Source organism: Columba livia, chromosome 26, assembly GCF_036013475.1.
Source record: "Columba livia isolate bColLiv1 breed racing homer chromosome 26, bColLiv1.pat.W.v2, whole genome shotgun sequence".
NCBI lineage: Eukaryota > Metazoa > Chordata > Aves > Columbiformes > Columbidae > Columba > Columba livia.
In genome coordinates, this window is record NC_088627.1 from 1,615,079 (window position 1) to 1,635,337 (window position 20,259).

At 52.8% G+C, this 20,259-nt stretch overlaps 1 protein-coding gene across 7 annotated transcripts in view; it reads left to right on the top strand.

Annotated features, from left to right (window-relative positions):
* Positions 1–20,259, top strand: part of SCMH1 (Scm polycomb group protein homolog 1) — a 47,545-nt gene that overhangs the window by 21,004 nt on the left and 6,282 nt on the right. For 4 of the 7 annotated variants that reach the window (XM_065041404.1, XM_065041400.1, XM_065041402.1 and 1 more), the window contains 7 exons: positions 2,400–2,488; positions 3,361–3,604; positions 12,767–12,999; positions 13,559–13,685; positions 14,650–14,850; positions 15,489–15,674; positions 19,978–20,109. In XM_065041404.1, the coding sequence (XP_064897476.1) occupies positions 2,400–2,488; positions 3,361–3,604; positions 12,767–12,999; positions 13,559–13,685; positions 14,650–14,850; positions 15,489–15,674; positions 19,978–20,109 (1,212 nt within the window). The remainder of the gene's footprint in view (positions 1–2,399; positions 2,489–3,360; positions 3,605–12,766; positions 13,000–13,558; positions 13,686–14,649; positions 14,851–15,488; positions 15,675–19,977; positions 20,110–20,259) is intronic. The other 3 variants (XM_065041403.1, XM_065041405.1, XM_065041406.1) reach the window with 2 other exon arrangements.

Below are 20,259 nucleotides of genomic sequence, written 5' to 3' on the forward strand. Positions count from 1 at the left end.
TGCTCACTGCTCTTTGCAGCTCAGGCTCAGGATTAGCACATACTGACCACGCTGCTCCGTTTCCCAGAGGACACACAAGTGATTTTCTGTATGAGGACAGAATAACTCCAGGTTCTTTTTCTCCAGGAGCCACCACACAGTCACACAGACACGTAGCTCTGGCAGTGCCTCCATCTGTGGCCACTGCCCGTTGCTTCTGACCCTGGTTGCGAGCGCTGTCCCCTCCAAGGTGTGTGTGACACGGAACGGCTGCCACCGTCAGTGCGTTACCCTGCGCTCCTCCTTGTGTCCAGCACGGTTCTGGAGTCTGGGTAGAGCTGCTTTGCTGGGGATCTGTAAATCTCAATGTAGAGCATAACCAAGAGAGCAGTTACAGCCGAGGCATCCGCTCTATTGCTGCGGATCCTGACACTGTCATTTCAAAAGCAGTTATATTTTCATTTGTGCTGTCCAAGTGTATTTGTGCGCAGGTTATCTGGAGACCATCCGATGGGGAAACATAATGTCTGATAAGACTCCCAGTGATTTAGGTCCTGTCTCACATGGAGGGATGTTTGCGATATTTCATCTGTTTATTTATTTAATTTTGCTTGGCTACAGCTTTATAAATAACCTGCACAGCTGAACTCTCCTTCCAGTCTTCAGTTAAACACACATTGAGTTATTTTTGACACTGGTCAAACGATGAGCTGATTTGCAGGTTTTTCCTGACCAAGCAGCAAGATTAACCTGCTTTTGCAATTCTGCTGCCCTTTAATTTTGAAGTGTCTTCATAAATCTCTCAATTAGCACACCCCCAAATAATATCAAGCCGATCTGTAGTGGTGCAAGAAACCTTCAGTAGGATACCTTGAGTTAGGAATGGTTTTATTCCTGGAGCACCGTTTGTGAGCTTGGGTGGAAGTCCGGTCTAAATTGCAATGGGACACTTGTGACCCACTGTTCTGAAGAAGGAAGGAACACCAGCAGGTTTGTGTTTCGAGGCTGTGTGTATGCACGTCTAATTATACTCCTTCCCTTCATAATTGCTGCGGACAAAACCTGCTGCAGCTGTTAACGGTGAAGCTGCTGTTTGTGACGTGACTTCCACGCGTCCCGTTGCAGACGCCTCTTGGACGGCCCCGGTGCAGCTCAGGGCTCCGGAGGAGGTTGTGGGTGCCTGTCCTGGTGACGGTTCCTCCTGTGCCTCGCCTGGGGTTTGCCAGCAGATGGCAATAAATGTCATTGAGTTGCAGAGCAAAACTCATTTCTGATGGTGCCAGGGAAGAGGGTTCACGCTCTGGAAGAGAAGTCTGTGTGCCCCGCTCTGAGCTGTCACCTGCCCAACCTTGGGCCAGGCAGGAGCGGTTCTCTTGCACCCAGCATAAAGAAAGGCAACAAATATCTGGTTCTGCACTTGTCTGTCTGACAAGGGCCCAGAAAACACGGGAAGGCTTTTTTGTGTTCCTTTTAGTGTTTTCCATGTGTACACATCTGCTGCTCCCCCTCTCTACACAGATAATTCCCACAAAACGTGATCTTGGCCCCTCTGTGAGCTCAGCGCTCCCATCCCCTGGGGTTTGTGGCTGGTTTGGTGGGTTTCCGGGCAGCTTTGGCGTCGCGGGGCTGGCAGGGTGCCCTGCACTGAGCTGGTGTTCTGGCATTTCAACCCTGTTAATCACCGGGGATGCTCCATCTAGGTCTGGTCCCAGGGTTACCTTCAAACACCGCAGGTACAGAAAGCACGATGCTGTGTTCAGCAGAAATAGGCTGCACAGGAAGATGCACATTTAGCAAAGATGGTGTTTTGTGATATCTGGAGACTTTTGTCAGTCGAGCAGTCGTACTCAGTGCCATGGACTCAGGATGTGAATTTGCTTTTTCCTTCCCATAAGCCCCTTCCTGTTATTTCTCTCCTGTTTTTTCACAGATGCCAAGCCAAAAACTGCCATCCTTTCCTGTAATGGTTCAGTCTGTTTCCCAGCCAAGTCTTTCTTCAGTTTAGCTTGCCCGCAGCTTGCTCTGAAAGGTGAAGGAGGCCACCCAGGAGCTGCGATTCCCTATTGAGGAAGGAATCGCAAAGCCTGAGCGTGCACTTGCCGATTCACGTCTCCCTCCCGTAGGATTGCTGAAGCTGCCAGCACAAAGTGCTCTGCCTGTATGGTCACTGCACAGACTTCTGTTATGATAAGCGAATATTGCAGTCAAACATCCCTTTCCAGATGTTTCTTTTCAACAACATAATGTTTTGCATTCAGAGTGTCTGGAAAAGGTCAAACCTGACGCTCCAGCGTGAGGAGGAAGGTGCTGTGGGATGACAATATGAGCCCATTGTGGAGTTACCATCATTACAGGCATGTGCTGCTGGATCCCGTGGCCCCCATGGCCTTAAATCTCCATCTCTTTTTCTTTCTCTGCAGGCTTTCGGCTGAATGCCTCCTCTTGGCCCATGTTCCTTCTGAAGACTCTGAATGGAGCAGAGATGGCTCCTGTCCGGATTTTTCACAAGGTATTTTCCTATACTGTTTGCAAAGACATTCTTCTGGCACGTCCCCTTTGCTACAGAGCACCAAAATCACAGCTGGCGTCTCACGTGAGATCTGCCGATGGCAGAGGAGACGAGCGTTGCCCGGCTTTGCCACGGTGCTGTTCTCTAGGACAGATGTGCTTGTTTTTCACTGGGGCTGCAGGTGCTATGCAAAGTCAGGAATGCAATATGTGAAAGTCAGCACCTCTCTCTGAAACCTTTTCATGTACTAGAGCTTGTAGGGGGTGCAAATATTGCTGTGGGGCAATGCTGCAGGTATGGTTTTGTAGTTTGTATTCTCACACCCTTAGTGAAGTCAGAGAGAGACAGAAGCCAGTCTAGGGGCGTCTGGTGTGGGATGGTTGCTGTGGCTTTAGTGTGTCTTAGGTATGACAGCCTGGCAAGAGCAAGACCCGGATAAGGACACGTGGTGGATCTCTCCCGTGTCTAGCAAAGCTGAAAGTGGGGGAGGAATGATGGGGAGAGACTGTCGCATGTCAGGTTTCCCTGCTTGGAGATAACAAGGTGAGGGAATCCTACAGGGGCTCTTTTCTTTGGAGCTTTATTTCCTGCCTGCATCGCATGATGGAGCTGTGACGGGTGCGGTGTTACCGTAGCCCTGTCTGGGGTTGGTCCAGCGGCCAGGTGATGCAGAGCAGTCAGTAGCAGACGTCACTGCCTCTTGACTTCAAGGGCACGTGGTTATGTCGCTAGGCCAGTGTGTGCACACCTAGGTGGGGTTCACATCCAGCCCACTAACTCCCCTCTTCATCTGCTCATGGAGGTGAGTTTGCTGGTGGAGGGGACAGCCCTGGCATATCCTTTTTGAGCACATTTTCAACTTCTTCTTGTAGGAACCACCATCTCCATCCCAAAACTTCTTCAAGACAGGTATGAAGCTGGAGGCAGTGGACAGGAAGAACCCTCACTTCATCTGCCCGGCCACCATTGGGGAGGTGAGAGGTTCTGAGGTCCTCATAACATTTGATGGCTGGAGAGGTGCCTTCGATTACTGGTGCCGATATGATTCCCGGGACATCTTTCCCGTAGGCTGGTGCTCGCTGACTGGAGATAATCTGCAGCCCCCTGGAACAAAAGGTAAGGCCCATGTTGTTGCGTAGCCGTCTTCCGCTTCCACTCAGCTCTCACAGAGCAGCAAAACAGGCAGAGGTGAGCAGCAAGGACATCGGGGTGCCCTGTCTGGCTTTCTTACGCTGCTTCCCGCGTGGTAGAGGTGCAGATGACCATACCCAGTAGCAGTGTGACAGCCTGGCGCCGAGGTGCTGAGGGACAGCTGCCCATAAAGATGGGCCAGCTGGTGGTTCTCGGAGGGATAGTGCTGCTGTACGACATCGCTGAGCTCTGCTCCTCTTCAGGAACTTCCTGGGAGTCTTTCCTGCGTCTGTGAAACACACATTCCTAGGGATGTTTGCACAGGGGGACTGGGCTGTGTGTGGGTGTAAGGGAATAACAAGAACTACTGATTTGCAGGACTGCGCCTGTTTGTGATTCAAACAGTTATCTTGTTGTGTCTTAATGCTGTGACCTCTGCTGTGAACATGGAAAAAGCGGGTTTGAATCAGGTCGTACCTGCCTTGTTCCTAGAGCTGTGATTGTTATTTAGTAATGGTATTGGGGAACTTGCTGTTGGGAGTTTCAGATGTGTCTCTAGGTTGCTGGCATTGCCGTCGTGTTTAGGACCGTGGGAGCTGCTGTTGTCCCCATGCACGTCCCTTTGGCATTGGCTGTCAATGAAATGAGAAACAGGAGAGCGACCTCTGTACCAGAGCTGCAGGGTGACTGCAGGGAGACATTCCTCTGATGAGATTGTTCCTCTTGAAGACCCAGGGTCAGCTTGTGCTAACACATCAGGCTGGAGCTTTCCTGCGAGCCAGCTCTGTCCCCTGTGCTGCTGTCAGGATGAGGCTGTCTTGATACCGTCAGTTTTGTAGCTATCAGGATTTTGGGTATCAGCCTGGCATGGCCTGTGCGCAAGCCCGGCTGGGGCTCCCCTCGGGTGGAGATGATTTTTGTTATGGTTGGGAAGAGACAAGCACTCTCGCTGTTTATCTTGGATTCTTGCGTTTAGCCTTGATGTTCCAGCCTCTCCCTCGCTTCCCGCTGTTTGTTTGCACCTCGCAGGCTCCGCCGAGCTGCCGGGGACCTCCAGGCCGGGGATGACATTTCTGGCAGTGCCCTGGAGTTGTGAGCGAGCAAACCATCCAGAAATAAAGCCCCATCATGGGGGTGACACCGTTATAACTTGGAGTCATCTTGAAGAGCCTTTGCTTCGCCCCTTGGCAGGCAGCAGGGACAGGTTCCCCCTCCTGCATCGGCTCCATCTGCAGCAGCCCTGCAGTTCCTGCTCATGCACGAGAATAGTGAACCTGTGAAGTCCCATCTCCTCACTCGCGGGCAGGGCAGCCCTCGCTCTCAGGCACGTTTCTGCTCTCTTTGCCGTGTTTTTCAAGTTCTGGGGCAAGAGCAGGCATTGGCAGAGCCCTGCAAAAATGCCACGGAGTCAGGATCAGCCTTGTCTTTGTGGTGTTTTACTTTCCTCTCTGTGGCTGCCCCCTCCCTTTCCTGCCCCAGACTTTTCCAATTTCCACTTTGTGGGATTAAACCAAAAGAAGGGAGTGCTGGGAACTTTCCTCCTCTGTAATTAAATTCCTCCCTTGTTCCTTTACTCCCCAGCCCTGCTTCAGAGGAGGGTTGAGCAGGTCTCCCAGGGCCTGGGAGTGCTGCTCTTGGCAGGGTGGGAGGCGCGTTCACCACAGAGGGATCCCCCTTTCCTTCAGCTCCAAAACCTTCCCTGTGTGCAGCCTGGAGCCTGCAGGACCGCACCGGAGAGTCGGGGAGGTGGGCATTCCCCTTAAATCAGGGAGATCCAGGAAGCTCCGTGCTGACCGTGGTTATACCGGACTGACCATCGTGCCGTGAACCAATGGGTGAGATGCTCAGTGAGCTGAGAAGTCCTGCGAAGGGTTAACTCCATCGAGACTGATGGCTTCCTGGGGCTGAGCAAAAAGAGGCCTTGCGAAATGAGCTCATGTTCAAGGGAAGCAGAACTTCAAAGAGGCCAGGCATGTTTATTTAATGCTGGTAACTTAATTCAGCTCTAATCTGGCCCTTCTGCTGGCTGCCAGCAGAGGTGGAGGAGCGGGGGGCTTCTCCCCAGCACGTCCCCACTCCGGGGCCTCCCACTCTCACCAGTGTTTGCTTAGTGTGGTGGTGGGGCAGGGTGCTGGTGGAGCTGGGGCCGGGCCAGCCGCACCGCGGGAGCTTTTGGGAGGGCACGTGTGTGTGAAGGGAGGAGAGGGAGGTCAAGCAGCGAGGAGGAGCAGCTCTCTGCGCGCCAGGTTGGTAATTCCATCACTGTCAGGATGCGCTGTCTGTGCCGTGGCTGCTGGGAGAGCTCTGGCTGCAGGCACCCGGCCGTCTCCCAGAGCTTCTCTCTCCATGCAGCACAGCTTGGAGCTGGGGGGTTCAAATAAAAACGCGCCGCAGGGGAAAGGTAGCTCGGGGGGTGACTGCGCACGTGGTCGGTCCTGGCGCTCCGCTGGTGTCAGCCCACGAGCTCTGCTGTGCTCACAGGGCCAGGCGAGACGCGGCTGAGCTCGTCCTGAGCTCGTCCTGTGCGTCCGCAGCTTCTCCACCCGCCATGGGGAAGGCAGGTCCCCGTGACCGTCCCAACGCGGGGGGTTCTGCGGGGGCGCAGCAGCGTCCTCCGGCTGCCCGCCCCGCCAGCGCGGCACCAGCGGGGTTGTCTCTCGGGCAGCGATCCGCACTCCACACATATCGTACAGCATCTTGTAGCTTTTCGTGCCTCTTATGCACACATCCTGGTCTTTTAGAAATATCAAGTGAGGTGAATTTCTTATTAAATGAAGTGCTGGATGGCAGCCCTGGGCTCTGGGTTAAGGATGGTTCTGCACAGGAGGTGCTCCTGACTCGGGGGCTCATTTCAGAGTGTTAGAAATGGGCTCTTTTTGACTGTCACTGAGCATGACATCCTGTGGTGTGTGATGTCCCTTTGTGCAGCTCCTTGTCCCCCCAGCCTGTTGCTGGTGGGCTGAGAAACAGGGACAACCTTGACGCTGTGCAAGGCTGGCTCAGCAACTGATAGAACATGGGTGTGTTATCAACGCTGTTTTGCTCACAAACCCAAAACAGCACCGTATGAACTGTTACGAAAGAAAGTTTACTCTATCCCAGATAAAACTAGTGCAGTACTCTTGAAAAACTTTTTGTATGCATTTTACTTTCTCAAAATTTGCTGCTCCTTGGAAAGTCTGCGGGCAACTCAAACTTTCATGGCTCTTAAACAGGACAGAAACAATCGTGCTCTCAAGTCACTGACATAAGTGGAGCGCAGATCTGGAAAGCTGCTCTGGAGAGTCCCTCTCCATTACAGGCAGTGCAGAAAATCGATATTTAGGATTGACCTAAAGAATGAGGATTGTTGCTTAGTTACTTTAAATTATGTCTGGGAAGAAAGAGCGAGAGCTGCACACACAAGTGGAGGCGCTGCTGCGAGGTTCAGGGCAAAACAGATTGAGGAGGGAAATACGAGTGCGTGAGAAAAATCACTGAGAAGAAAGGTAAGAGGCTGGTTAGCTGTAGTTTCCAGGACCACCTACTGTCAGCAGGGAGGTGGGATGGGGGAAATCCCCCCATCAGCCAAGTCATGGGCTTGTAGAGAGTGTGTCTGCTTCTGTTATCCATGGGAAATTTGGGTTTCCACAACCAATTGCAGACTAGAGGAAAGTTCAGTTCTTTGTAGTCAGGGAAACACACGCTGGAAGAGGATCCATGAGGAGGTGTTTTCCTTTCTGAAGTGGTTTGTGGGAGGAGAGCTGTGAGCCCCCGGGGAGGAGAAACCAAAGCGGGGTCTTGTCAGGTACCTGCGTAAAGCAGCTTCCAGCTCAGGGCTCTTCCCCTGAGGAGGTGACACGCTGCAGAGGCCGTGCCAGGTAAAGGGACACAGGTGGGACAGAGGGGCTGAGCAGGTGGGATCAGGGCTTTCTGCCTGTACGTGCTGATCGTGGGCGCAGGAATCTGAGATTTTCTGCAAGATCTGGGTGTTTACTCGAGAAAACACATATAACTCTTCTATTTAAACCTCAGGGTTAAATTTCAAAGAAATGCATGCGTTTTTCTAGGGTTTGTGCTACAGTATCAGGAACTTTAGCTGTGATTCGTCTCAAAAAGTGTGAGGTGTTTACAGGACCCCCCAGGAGCCCTTTTTAGGGCTGAGCAGTGGTGGCTCTGTGCATCATCCCAGCAGTGCTGTGGCTGGAAGATGCTGGGACGGGCGCAGTCTTCCCCGGCCTCTTGAAAAGCAGCTCGATTTCCACATCCTGAGAGATCCAGACTTAATCCATGCCCGCACACACACGCGCAGTAACGTCCCCTCAGTGTGCTCACCACGTTTAGTACATCGCTGCTGGATGGAGACACTATAACCTTAACAACAAGGATGCAGGGACCCGCGCAGCCCGCAGCAACCTGCTCGCAGCCACAAGAGTAGCTGTCACAGTCTAAATCAGAAGGTCTTTGCGGCATTCGGGTGATTCTGGGTTCCTCTGGAGGTGGGTTCATTTTTCCACCCTCCTGGCCGCTGCAGAGCAGAGCGAGCGGTGACGCCGCCGTGCTGGCGTGGGACGGGGCAGCACTGAAAGCGTTAAAGCCGGGCGGGCAGAGCTCGGAAGCGGCTCCAGCCCTGGAATTGGGAGGAGTGGAGTCGCTGCTGGCACCAGCCCAGCTGGCCGGGGGCCCCTCGCCCAGCGGGCCGGGCAGCGCCGATGCTGGTGCGGAGCACACGTCCCGCTCCAGCCAAACCAGCCGGTGCTCGGCGCGGTTAAACCCGGCGCTCGCCTTCCTGCCGGAACCGGGGCTGCCGGCGAGCTGCCCGCTCCCTGGGCTTGGCTGCCTGGAGAGCAGCTCCTTCTGCTTGCAAAGCAAGCAAAACTTAATAGTTTGAGATAATTACCATGGGGATATGTTGAAGTGGAGCTCGCACCCACTGCTGGCCTCGCCGTCTCCCCGCCTGTGCTGCCCGGATTGCGGAGCCGGAGCTCCAGGAGGTGACAGAGGCACAAAATGCTCACCCTGGATAGAAAGTTCCTGAAGTTCTTCATCTCTCGCCACCGTTGCTGCCGTATGATTTATTCATTAACTGCTTGGTGTCTTCAAGTGAAGACGATGATCGGATGCTAAATGTTCTGCCCGTGTGCGAAGGTAATGTGTGTTTTATGGCTTTATTTTTGATATTGCTTGGTTTCTCTTCCACCTTCGGGGTGAGAACGCGGCGGTGGGTAGAGGAGCCTCGTCAGGAGTAGCTGGCAGGGTAGCAGGTGGTTTCCTGAGCTTTACAGGAGGTGGAGAAGTATTAATTACTGTCACTTCAGGACTGAGATGGGATTTGGAGCTTGTCCATCAAACCGGGTGACGTCTGTGTGTGTCGGGGTGGCTGGATTTGGGACCACACAGGTGGAGCTTCTGCACCGATGGCGGGAGAAGTTCAGCACAGAAGTTCAGCGTTTTCTGTTTTATCCGTGAGTCTAACGCACGTGCAGCCACGATCGGAACAGCCCAGGAAAAGTCTGTGGACTGTTTGGAGCACACTTGCTCAGCACTAACCCCGCCTGGGCCCAGATGTGCATCCTGGGACTTGCGTTGGCTTTGTGGGTCTGGGGGCTCGGACGGGAGTTTTAATTGAATCTAGGAACTTTGTACTGAATATACAGCCCCACTTGTTATACGGATCGGACCTTTTGCGGCTTCTCGCAGTTCTTCTCTTGATCTTCAGTATTTTTGTAACTTCTGAACAGCTTTAAAAAAGAACAAAAGGCAGAATAAACCGCACCCTCCTACCAGTCTCCTTGTTCTTCGTGCACTGGTATGTCGAAGGTGTTCTGCTAATATTTAACCAGGAAGCCAAAGCTAAAAAAAGAACTTTATTGAGGATCAGAACAAGCAGAAGCCCCAGGAACACTCCTGAATAGCCTGAATATGGCAAGAGTACAGAAACATTTCGATACTCAACATGGGGCTTTGGAAACCTGCTGATAATTAACTCCCAGAGGCAGGAGATGGGATCGGTCGGTGGATTGACTGGTGGCCGCGCATGGCACGCATTTTACCTGAAGGTACGTCCTTGAGCTGGCTGGATATAAATAGCAGCATAGCCGTGCTGTTGCAAACTTCCCGCAGGCTGAAAATCTGTGAAGAAACCGGTGACTCGTGTCCCGCTGCACGTGTAGCTCAGCTTGACTTGGGTGTTGTGCACGAGTCTCACCCAGTCTGCAGGTTCGTTACTTGCTAAGACCATGGCTCGGGGGTTTGTTTGGGGACTGCTGCGTGGAGCAGCCGTGTGTCAGTCACCCCTGGTGCTTTTGACAGCCCCTGTGGGTCCGTGCTCTGCTGATGGCCGATCCTGAAGTGATAAGCATGGAAAGGTCATTGGAACAGGCTGCCCAGGGCAGTGGTGGAGTCACCATCCCTGGAGGGGTTTAAAGGCGTTTAGACAAGGTTCTCAGGGACATGGGTTAGTGCTAGAGTTGGGTTATGGTTGGACTCAATGATCCTGAGCGTCTCTTCCAACCAAAGCAATTCTATGATTCTGTGATTCTATGATTCAGTACAGTGGTTTTCCAGTTAATTTCTCTCCCATAGAGGGGAGAAATTAAGACCTGAGGTTTGGAACTAAGTAAATCTGCATGCTCAGCACTAAACTGAAAATGACTTTCGCTGAGGACAACGATTTGGACGTGGTTGCTCTTCGCAGCACTGTCGCTGTCTGTCTCTAACCATGAGCCACTCACTTATCTCTGTTTATTTTGCCACCACCAGAATGGGGCCTGCGCCGACCCCCAGGGCATTGTGATGAACAAGTCTATTGTGTTTCGCATCCCTAACGCTTGTTGTGCCAGGTCTCAAAGCACTTTCCCCCTGCATTGAGCAGAATCTAAACGTGTTTAAAGAGCATCAGTAAGTGCTAAGTGCTAATGAGTTACTGTCTCTGAAGTGATGCTGGAAACCGGTTAAGAACATGAAAAGGTATTTCACATTGTATGCTAGGCAGAAGGGAAGTAACGGGCACCTGGCAAAAAACTAAGGCTCCTTTAGGATGCATCCAGTCACTGGAAGGGGTTATAAACACCTCGGTGACGGGACAGCAGCGTCTCCCGCTGTGATCGGTGGTTTTGGGGCTGGCACGACTCTGCTCTTTGGTCGGTGATTCTGCACAGCTCAGTGTGTCTGGTAGGGGCAGGAGAACTGAATTGGCACGGGCTGGTGTTTTCTCAGGTTCTGGTTAAAATCAAGCAACTCTGCTGGATGGCCCTGGGTTGTGGGGTGATAAGACTTCATTTCATTAAATCACTCCAGGTCAGAAAAATGTCTGTGCATTCTGTCAGTCTCATAGAAGCAGCCATAGGAAAAATATATTAGTGCTTATTCAGCAATGTATTCCCCGTTGTATTCAGCAATAGTGGCACAAAGCGACAATCTAAGTCATTTTCTGTGTATTTATGGCCGGAGCTGGCTGCACACTGGGATGTCACACAGCCTGTGTGGCTGAAAACTGATTCTTTAAGCCTGGCAAATTAAACCTTACCTGTAATATCTTCATGGCTGAAGTAGACAGCAGATCTTTCTAGCGTTTATTGTACAAAAAGATGAGAATTTTTTATTATAAATTACAAACAGGCTGGGATCCTGGGATTCTGTGAGATCCTTGCCAGCGTGTCCAGCCGTGTGAAGTCCCATAGTCCTGCCGTGTGATAACACTGGTCCTGGTTTCGAGCTGCCCGAATGAACCATTCACTTGGGTTTTCTTGGCCCCGGCGGGTTGATGCCCAGTGACCCGCAGAGAGCACAGGGACCCCGGAGTCGGAGTGGCATAAAACCAGGGAGAAAGCAGGATCCTCCACCTCCAGTGGCTCGTTCACGTAAGGCCAAAATAAGCTGCCACTGATGGGACCTTGTTCCACCTCCCCGTCGCAGCCGTGCCGGGGCTGGCAGTGCAGGGGTGAGCAGAGCTGGTGCCTGGAGCATCTCCTGACCTGGGCTGGCTGCTGTCACCCCCTGCTAGAGCCCTGGAAAGCTGGACCCAGCTCCGTGTGCTGCTCCAGAGCTGTCAGCAGGAAACACTGCATTTGTGCCAGGGGAATGGGAATTTGCTCAGAGTAACTGCTTATAAAAACCCTCATTAGAAAAACCGTGAAAATCTCTTTGTTACCCCGGGTTGTGCCACTGTTAGGGCTGCGTGCCGTCCTGGTATCAATCTTTTATTGCACTCGGTTTCCTCAGCCAAGGTCTTTGTAACTGTAAAGCTCCTCACTTCAAAAGAGGTTTGTTGGGTTGGGTTTTCTTTTTCTAATTCAGAGCCTCCGTGTCAAATACACAGCAGGGTTTCCAGGTCTGAGAAACAAGGCGTCCTGAAGGTCACCGTGCACTTTTCAAAATCTAGGAGGGTTTGGCTTTGTTTCATTTTTAGCAGAAGTTTAAATCTAAAGGAAACACTGTTCTGCTGAGCTGGACCAGTTCATCTCGAGCCTTTAGCAGGACTTTGTAAAGATGAGTGACCCAGTTCGGGGAATTTATGGGCAAAAGCACCAGAAACCTGGTTTTCTCGTGGAAAGCATGAGAAGATAAGAAGGAACGGACAGTGTGCTGGCACTTTGCTTACCTCGGGCAGCATGTGAGAGGAGCAGGTGGGCTGATCCGAGATGAGCTGTTACTCGGGGCCAGGAGCAATAGTCCCTGCAGGCGTCAAGGGTGGAGCTGGTACCTTCCACTGCAGGTCACCGGTGATTTAGGGACGGGACAGGTTTGAGTTCTGCCTTGAGAGAGGGGATTTCCAGCGCGGCGCTGGCTCGGTGGCGCTCGGGCAGGTCTTGGCTGGTCCTCCCCAGGAACGCGCTCAGCGCCTTTCTGCTGATGGCTGGCAGGTCCCCGCTCGCAGGAGGAAGAGGTGTAGGTGCCAGTTATTTCCAGGAAGGAAAGTATGGCTGAAAACATGATCCTTCTGGAGTTCAGCCCATCTAGGCTAAGCCTCAGTGTCCCACAGCTCGAGGGCTGAACCAAGGATCGGTGCGTTTGGTTTTTATTCTGGCTTGGAGAGCGGTCGCCTCCGTTCAGGGGGCTGTGAATACTCCAGGTTTTTCCATGTGACACTGTTTAACGATGGAGGCTGCTCTTGGTTTTGATTCTCGCCTGATTTAATTATATTTGCTTTTTCTCTTTTTATTTCAGTTGTGATTCCAAAGAGCCCTTTACCTGCCTCCGAAGTAAACTCGGAGAAGCCTAGCATGCACAGTAGCACAAAGACTGTTTTGGGGCATCAACAAGGGCAAAGGCGTCGCAAAACAGGGAAGAAGCGTGGTCGAACGACCAAAGCGCTAATCCATCACCCCATGCCTACACCCTCCAAGTCAGTGGAGCCTTTGAAATTCCCCAGAAAGAGAGGCCCCAAGCCTGGCAGTAAGGTAAAAGCTGATGCTGAAGCAGGCGGGTGAAAAGCAGGTGCTGCAAGTTCTGCCATGGGATGGTGCATGCGTGTGCTTGTGCACGTTTGTCTCAGCCTCTGGCTGGGTGACTGCAGCAAGTAGGAGACCAAAGGGGCACGTGGGCTGGGAACGTCCTTCAGAGTCCAGCCCTAGAACTGTAGAGAATGTCTGTGTCCTAAAGCTCATTTCCATCGAAAAGCTGTGTCTTTGGAGCTGCATTAGCTGTGAAGTAGCATGGCAGATGCTGTGATCACGACAGGATGGCCAAACGGTGGAATAAGCTCTTCCGTCCATCTTGTGTAGCTAGTGTAAGTCAAGCAGAGGCGGCAGATCTCAGGCTTGTTATTTTTTCAGGATCGTGGTTTATAAAGTACACACGTATTGATTAATAGGTTCTTGAGACTCCCCGTCATCGCCATCAGAAGTGTGTCATGCTCCACAGTGCCTTGTCTGTTGGATGCAGAGGAGAGAGTGTAATGATCACGGGTGGTAAAGGAGAGCAGGGGTAAAAGGAGAAATATCTCCTCTTTTTCTGCAGAGGAAACCTAGGACATTGCTGAACCCAGCACCCACCTCTCCAACCACCAGTACCCCAGAACCAGACACAAGCACTGTGCCTCAGGACGCTGCTACAATCCCCAGCTCTGCCATGCAGGCTCCCACAGGTAAGGGTCTCGAATCGCATTCTGGGCAGGATCACACACTGAGTTGCTGCATCAGTCAGAAAGCGACACACCAAGATACCCCCGTTCCTTCCGAAGCCCGTACACCAGCAAGCGTTACAATTCCAGCAGGTGTGTTGGGAGGAGAGGAGAGGCACGCGTGTTCAGATCAGCCGTTCGTTTATCTTTTTGTCTGTTCTGGAAATAATGAAGTCGTAGGAAGATTGCGAGTCCACCTGGTCAGTGCAGGGACCCCTTTCCCTGGGTTACACCTGCATGCTTGTGCTTCCTCAGCTCTCCAGGGGCGGTTCTTGTGGCCCGTGGTGCCTGGAGCAGCTCGGTGTGCAGCACCTCTCGCGAGCTGGAGCCGCAGCAAGGTGCAGAACAACCGCTGAACGGCGGTGGCAATGGTCTGTTCAGCTTCAGCCAGGGTATGGAGGCAAACAGGGACGAGAGAGCAGGGGTAGGAGCGGCGGTGCTGCATATGTGCTCTGCTACACCTGTGAGATGTAGCTGAAGATGGGTCTGGGCAGGAAAGGTCAAGCACTGGATATGGGCTGAGCCCTTTGTTTCCTGAGAACATAACTGGCCACTTTTCAGAGGAACCTAAAGAACGCAGCTTCCCTAAAAAGCGGGAGCTGTGCTCCTTCTTCTCCTTTGAACGTCGCAGCCACCTTGGCTGGCACGGGAACCGCTTTGCAGCTGCCTGTGGGAGCCTGAGCGCTGGGGAAGGCGTAGGAGAAACAGCAGCAGCTTGGAAGGTGGGTGCGAGGCAGGGAGATCGCGGAGGTGATTCCCCTCTATAAGTGACTCCGCTGTTAGGATGCAGACAGGCAGTCATGGTGGATTCCCCATTGGAAATGATTTGACAGTCTTAAAACCTCAGCATCTCTCAGGTTGGATTTTAGGCATCTGTTTCTTGCTTTCTTGAGTGGGTTAATGGCAAACACATTTCTCATCTTGGCAGTTTGCATTTACTTGAACAAGAACGGCAGCACTGGGCCCCACCTAGACAAGAAGAAAGTTCAGCAGCTGCCCGACCATTTTGGACCAGCTCGAGCTTCTGTTGTCCTGCAGCAAGCAGTACAGGCCTGCATTGATTGCGCTTATCATCAGAAAACAGTCTTCTCCTTCTTAAAACAAGGCCACGGGGGAGAGGTCATCTCAGGTGAGAACCGGCCTGCAGCGCTTTGCCTTCAGAGATGTCATTGCAAGAATTCGCTCGCTGGAAGATGTCTCTCCTGCCGCTCGGTGCAGTTACGGGCCGGGGGCAGACAGAAGATTTCTGTCTTCTCCTTCTTGCCAAACATCTGTGTCGGTGAAGCAACAGCTCGCGGCTGACTCAGAGCAGAGCAGCTGGCGCGGCCGCGGGGCACGGCTGCTGGAGAAGGCGGCAGCAGCCTGGGCAGCGTTAACGCTTCACCTCTCGTCCCCAGCGCTGCCCGATCCCCCAGGAGGAGGCGGAACGGGGGGGGATTTTCAGAACTCCTGATGGAAAGACAAGAAGTACCCTGTTTTTTTTAATTTGGCTTTTAAGCCCGCGTTTAGCCGGATGCTGGGAGCACAAGCCCCTCCTTGAATGCCTTTGCATTCCCTCGAACGCGGCGTCTCCGGCCCCGCAGCCCCGTACCTGGCGCCGGGTGCAGCAGACTGGTTGTAGCCTGTCCCGGGGAAGGCAGCGGCTTTTGTTTGCTCTGGTCTAGACCAGCGATGCTGAGATACAGAAGCTGGCTGTGCAGCCCTGGGCGTAGCCTCCTGCTTTTGCTGGGGGTTTACGTGTTGGGCTCTGTTTGTTTCTGTCTCCAGCTGTGTTTGATCGGGAACAGCACACTCTGAACCTGCCAGCAGTAAACAGTATCACCTACGTCCTCCGCTTCCTGGAGAAGCTCTGCCACAATCTTCGCAGTGACAACCTCTTTGGGAACCAGCCTTTCACTCAGAACAGCCACATGCAGCGGGCACACGAGTACGACCACGACAGGTATCTACCAGGTAGGAGCTGGGGCGGGGGCGGCGTTTAGGGACCCCAGGTGCTCTTAACCCAGATTTTACCTTTATCTCAGGAGGCAGGCGTGGGTTTCAGAGCCCTCTCCGCAGGGCTCATTGCATCACACCCAGCGTCATGCACAAGCCCGCTGGACTCTATTTGCTCAGGATCCAAGTTGCATATTTTCGGTTGCCTGTCGGTCTGATTTCCATCTCCGCCTGTAGGTTTCCGCTCATCGTGCTGTCTCCTTGTCTTCCCTCCTCTCCTTGTCCCCCAGCCCTTCCCGCTTCCTGTAATCTGCTTAGAGTGACTTCACCCGGTTAGAATTCCGCTGAAAGATTCTGCGTGAGAAATGGAAGAGTGATAACGTGCAGCAGGTAAACTGTAATTAGAAATGGAATGAAAACCCAGCAGAGCGGTTTCCACGGTGGCTGTGGATCTGCTGCCAGCCCTCGGTGCTGCAGCCATCTCAGGCGTAGGTGGCTTTCGTTTTTCTTGGCGTGGCCAACACTCCACCGCGTTGAAGCAACACACTCCTGGCAAGATAGTTCATGCCGTGATTCAAATCATCAGGCTGCAAAATTGCTCTGAAGTGAAAGCGGCGGAAAACAAGAAGACCGATAGTTTTCCCGGCGGTGCTGTGCAGCAGCGGCAGCCCTGGGGTGATCGCTGGCTGTGGGGCTCCTGTGGAAATGCCAGTCGTGGAGAGGAAGGAAGCTGTCTGCACCCTCTTTAGGCAGCTGACAGGTGTCTTGTGCTGATCTTGCTCTCCTTGCTTTCTCCGCTACCTTTCTGCCCCTTGAGTCAGCAAGTAGCTGTTGTGCTGTTTGAAGTCTTTCTGAAGATAATCCTTTGGATAATTGTGGCTGTGGTTCTGTTGTCATGAGACAGAACGAAAGCAGGATGGGAGGAGGAGGAGCCAGGGTCTGGGCATGGTCGTGGGCTCGGGTAGAGAAGGTCCTGGAGCACATGGTTTCCAGGCACCGTGAGGTGTCAGCGGTGTCTGTGCTGAGAGCTGGGCTGCTTGGCAGGGGGAAAAGCATAAAGAACAAAGTCGGAATTCAGGGAAGCTCAGGCAGAGCACCAGATGTGACACGATGCCGAGAGCTGCCCATCGTGAACTCTTCATTTGAGTGTTTGCAGGGACTAAAGAAAGGTTAACCACAGGCCAGAGAAGTGACAACACCTCGTCCTGCCGTTCATACTGATGTCTCAGGGATTGTTGGGCATCTGGTCATCTAACATTTTTCTGAAGCGCTTGAAAGATGATGATAAACTTTGTTATCTACACATTACGGTGGCTTCTGGTGAGGGAAAAGAAACAGTATCGGCGATTTTGAGGGGACGTGGAAGAATGGGGATGCAGTTGTACATCAGTCTAAATCACACCAAGTGTCAGGGCTGCCGTGGTCTCACCTTCAGCTCGGTGCCTCCTGCCTTGTTTCCTCTGCAGCACGAGCGCTCGTGTGCCTGAATGGGGCTGGTTCTTCCAGAAATCTGTCACCAGTTAGGACTGGGAGCTGGTCCAAATTCCCAGAACAAGCTGGCTTAACAGGAGCCGCTGTGGGTACCGTGGAGAGTTGGTGCGTGTGCTTGTGGCAGGAGGAGGAAGGTCCTTAGGTCAGCTGCATCTGGCGTTCGGTCTCGCTAAGTGAGGCATAACCGTGGAAATAAGGGGAAATAGATCTGGTTGTACATCAGGAAACAGGAAGCTGATTGCTGTTAATAGGAACAGGGATGGGCTGTGAAGTGTTGCGAGCAGGTAGGTCTGATCTGGAGCCATCTGAACACATAGAACTGGACCACTGATCCTTGGGTCCTGTTATTAGAGACACCACAGCATCCAGTGTTGCTTTGATTCACTCTGGAGCTGGGGATTTTGCTTTTCCAGTGGAGGCTGCTCCAAGGGGGTTTTTGCTGAATTTTTAGAAACTTTGTTGTAGTTTCTAGCCCAAATTTATTCTTGGACAACCTGATATCCGTGTCTCCTTGTCTTAAGATTGTCTTTTAGCTTAACGTAGTTCTCCTTCTTCTGGAAGTGGGTAGAGAGCAGTTGTATCCTTTGGGGAGCTCGCCCTTCGGCTGCTCTGTTGAGAAGAGCTCCCTGCTGGAGCTGGTTTGAATTCATCTCCATGAGGTGACCAGAGTGCCACCCAGAGCTCTGGGGAGGAGCTCAGGGGGCCTTGGTGGCACCATTGTGTTCACAGGCAATGTCTCTGAAAGCTGCTGTTTGTCACTGTATCCTTGTAGCAGGTGATGATCAACCCGTCCTGGTCGCACACCCTGTTCTTCTCAGCTGCAAGTTCCCAGCTCACGAGACAATCCCTCAAATGCACATTTGTGTTTTAATGCTGGATTTACCTCCTTTCTGGTACTCCGTTGTATGTATTTTTTTATCTGGCCTGACTTGGGAAGTCATCAGCACATTTCATCGGTGAATGTCTAAAACGTGTGCCAAAGTTGTTGAATGACATTGAGCTCAAGAAAAGTCGTTAGCAATCGCTCTCCAGCCTCGTAGTCTTGCTCAGTGCTCTGCCAACTGCTTTTCCCCTTAAATCAGATGTTTTTGCGTCTAAGGAAGCTTCTGGTAACCCTCAAGTTCTCCACATCAAATGCCTCGCTGAATTCCAGGGAAATGAGGCTGACCGCTCTTCTTTTTCTGATAGATCGTGTGCATCTTCTTTCCTAAGTTACATGTTGGCTTCTTCTGCACCCTCATGTCCCCCTTCCGAGAATGTTCAAATATTTGACGTCCACTCCTTAGTCAATGGTGTGTATTTTTGTTCCTGGCCCGTTTCTCTTACCTTTTTGCCTTGCCGCGGCTCAGCGAGGCTGCGGCTGGAAGCCGAGGGTGGGATCCATCGGAGCGAGCGCAGGTGGATGTCGCGGGGGCATCGACACCAGAGCTGGTTGTGTAGGAAGGTTCTGCCATCGGGGAGGAGGCACCAGTGCAAGGTGCAGCATCCTGAAGCAGGAGCCTTGGCCTGGACTTGCGGAGGTGAGCAGAGTGTCACTGTCAGGGCCAGCGGCACAAACCCTGGCACGGGCAGATGTGCTCCTCTTAAAAACATAGAACCATTTGGTTGGAAAAGGCCTCTTAAGTTCATTGAGTCCAACCTTAAACCCAACCCTGGCACTAAACCATGTCCCCAAGAACTTCATCCATGCATCTTTTAGACACCTCCAGGGCTGGTGACTCCAGCACTGCCCTGGGCAGCCTGTTCCAATGCCCCACAGCCCTTTGGGGAAGAAATTGTTCCCCAGATCCAACCTCAACCTCCCCTGCGCAACTTGAGGCCGTTTCCTCTGCTCCTGGCGCTTGTTCCTGGGGAGCAGAGCCCGACCCCCCGGCTCCAACTTTACCTTTGTATTTCACTTTAGTCAACTAAATTGTGACCATCTGATCCTTCCCACCCAACTATACCTTTGTCTTCTTGTTTGCCATGATGCATCTCCCTTGTTGTCCAGTCCCCGCCGTATTTCTGTCACCCGTCCTGCCTCCGTCCCTGCCCCGCTCGCACCCGGGGCTGCTCCGTGTCCAGCTCCCGGCGTTTGTCTACGAGCGTTTCCCCCGTGTCCCGCACACCCGGCTCACACGTGTCCCCCTGCAAGGGACCAGCGGGAGGGCTGCTGGCCCCGTGGGTGACATGACGTCTTCATCGCTCCTTAGCTGACCGTGTGGTGTGCAGCCGGGGCGTGGGCTGCCACCCCCGAGTCGCTTGCTGTCCCCATCCCTGTTGGCGCTTCCATCCTGTGTCCATCCACCCGCTGACACGTCTGCATCCTTCAGTCATCCGCAAAGGGACGTGTCGCAGCCCAGCCTGACGTCTGCTCTGCTGTGTGCGATGCGGAGAACCCAGCGCAGGGAGGCGTTGGGAGAAGTGCTGGGGCGCTTGGGGATCCGTTTGGGGAAAGATTGAACACTCGAGTATAGTTTAATCAAGCACCGTGTGTGGCAAAGCATGTTTGCAAATCATCCAAGGGTTACGAGTGTCTGAAAGTGGGGAGAAGCGGGATGAGCCATGGGGTGAAACAAGGAGAAATGGAGTTAAGTCAATCAGAGGTGATGTTTGGGGTGCGATATGGCAAAACATGGCTAAGATTGTTCGTTAGGTTTCTCGCCACCCTTTCCCTCTGATAAAACTTGATAAGCAAAAGGTGACGTGTTAAGCGCTGACAGATGTGCTGGGTTGCAGTTCTAACAGGCTGATACGGGCTGGCGATGTGTGCGCGTCTCAAGTGACTCTGGCAGGACTGAGCTTCCCCGAAAGTCTCCGCTCCTAAATAGGGCTTGTTCTCTTTTCCTAGACAGAAGCAGTTCGTTAGACGGCACTCTGCAGGGACCAGGCCGGGGTGCAAAGCGATATTCCCAAGATTCCCCTCCATACAGTGCTCCTCTCTCCCCCAAGTTACCAAAGAATGACCGTCACCCTTTGGAAGGTGAGCACAGCGTCTCTTCCCAAAGCTGTTTATAGTGACCTGTAACATACAGCAGGATTAGGTTGGCCGTGCCGAATCGAGCCGCGGGTTTAGGACGTTCGCTTTGCTTTGTCTCTGGTGTGGGTCAGCGCTTGGCGTTTGGGAGAGAGG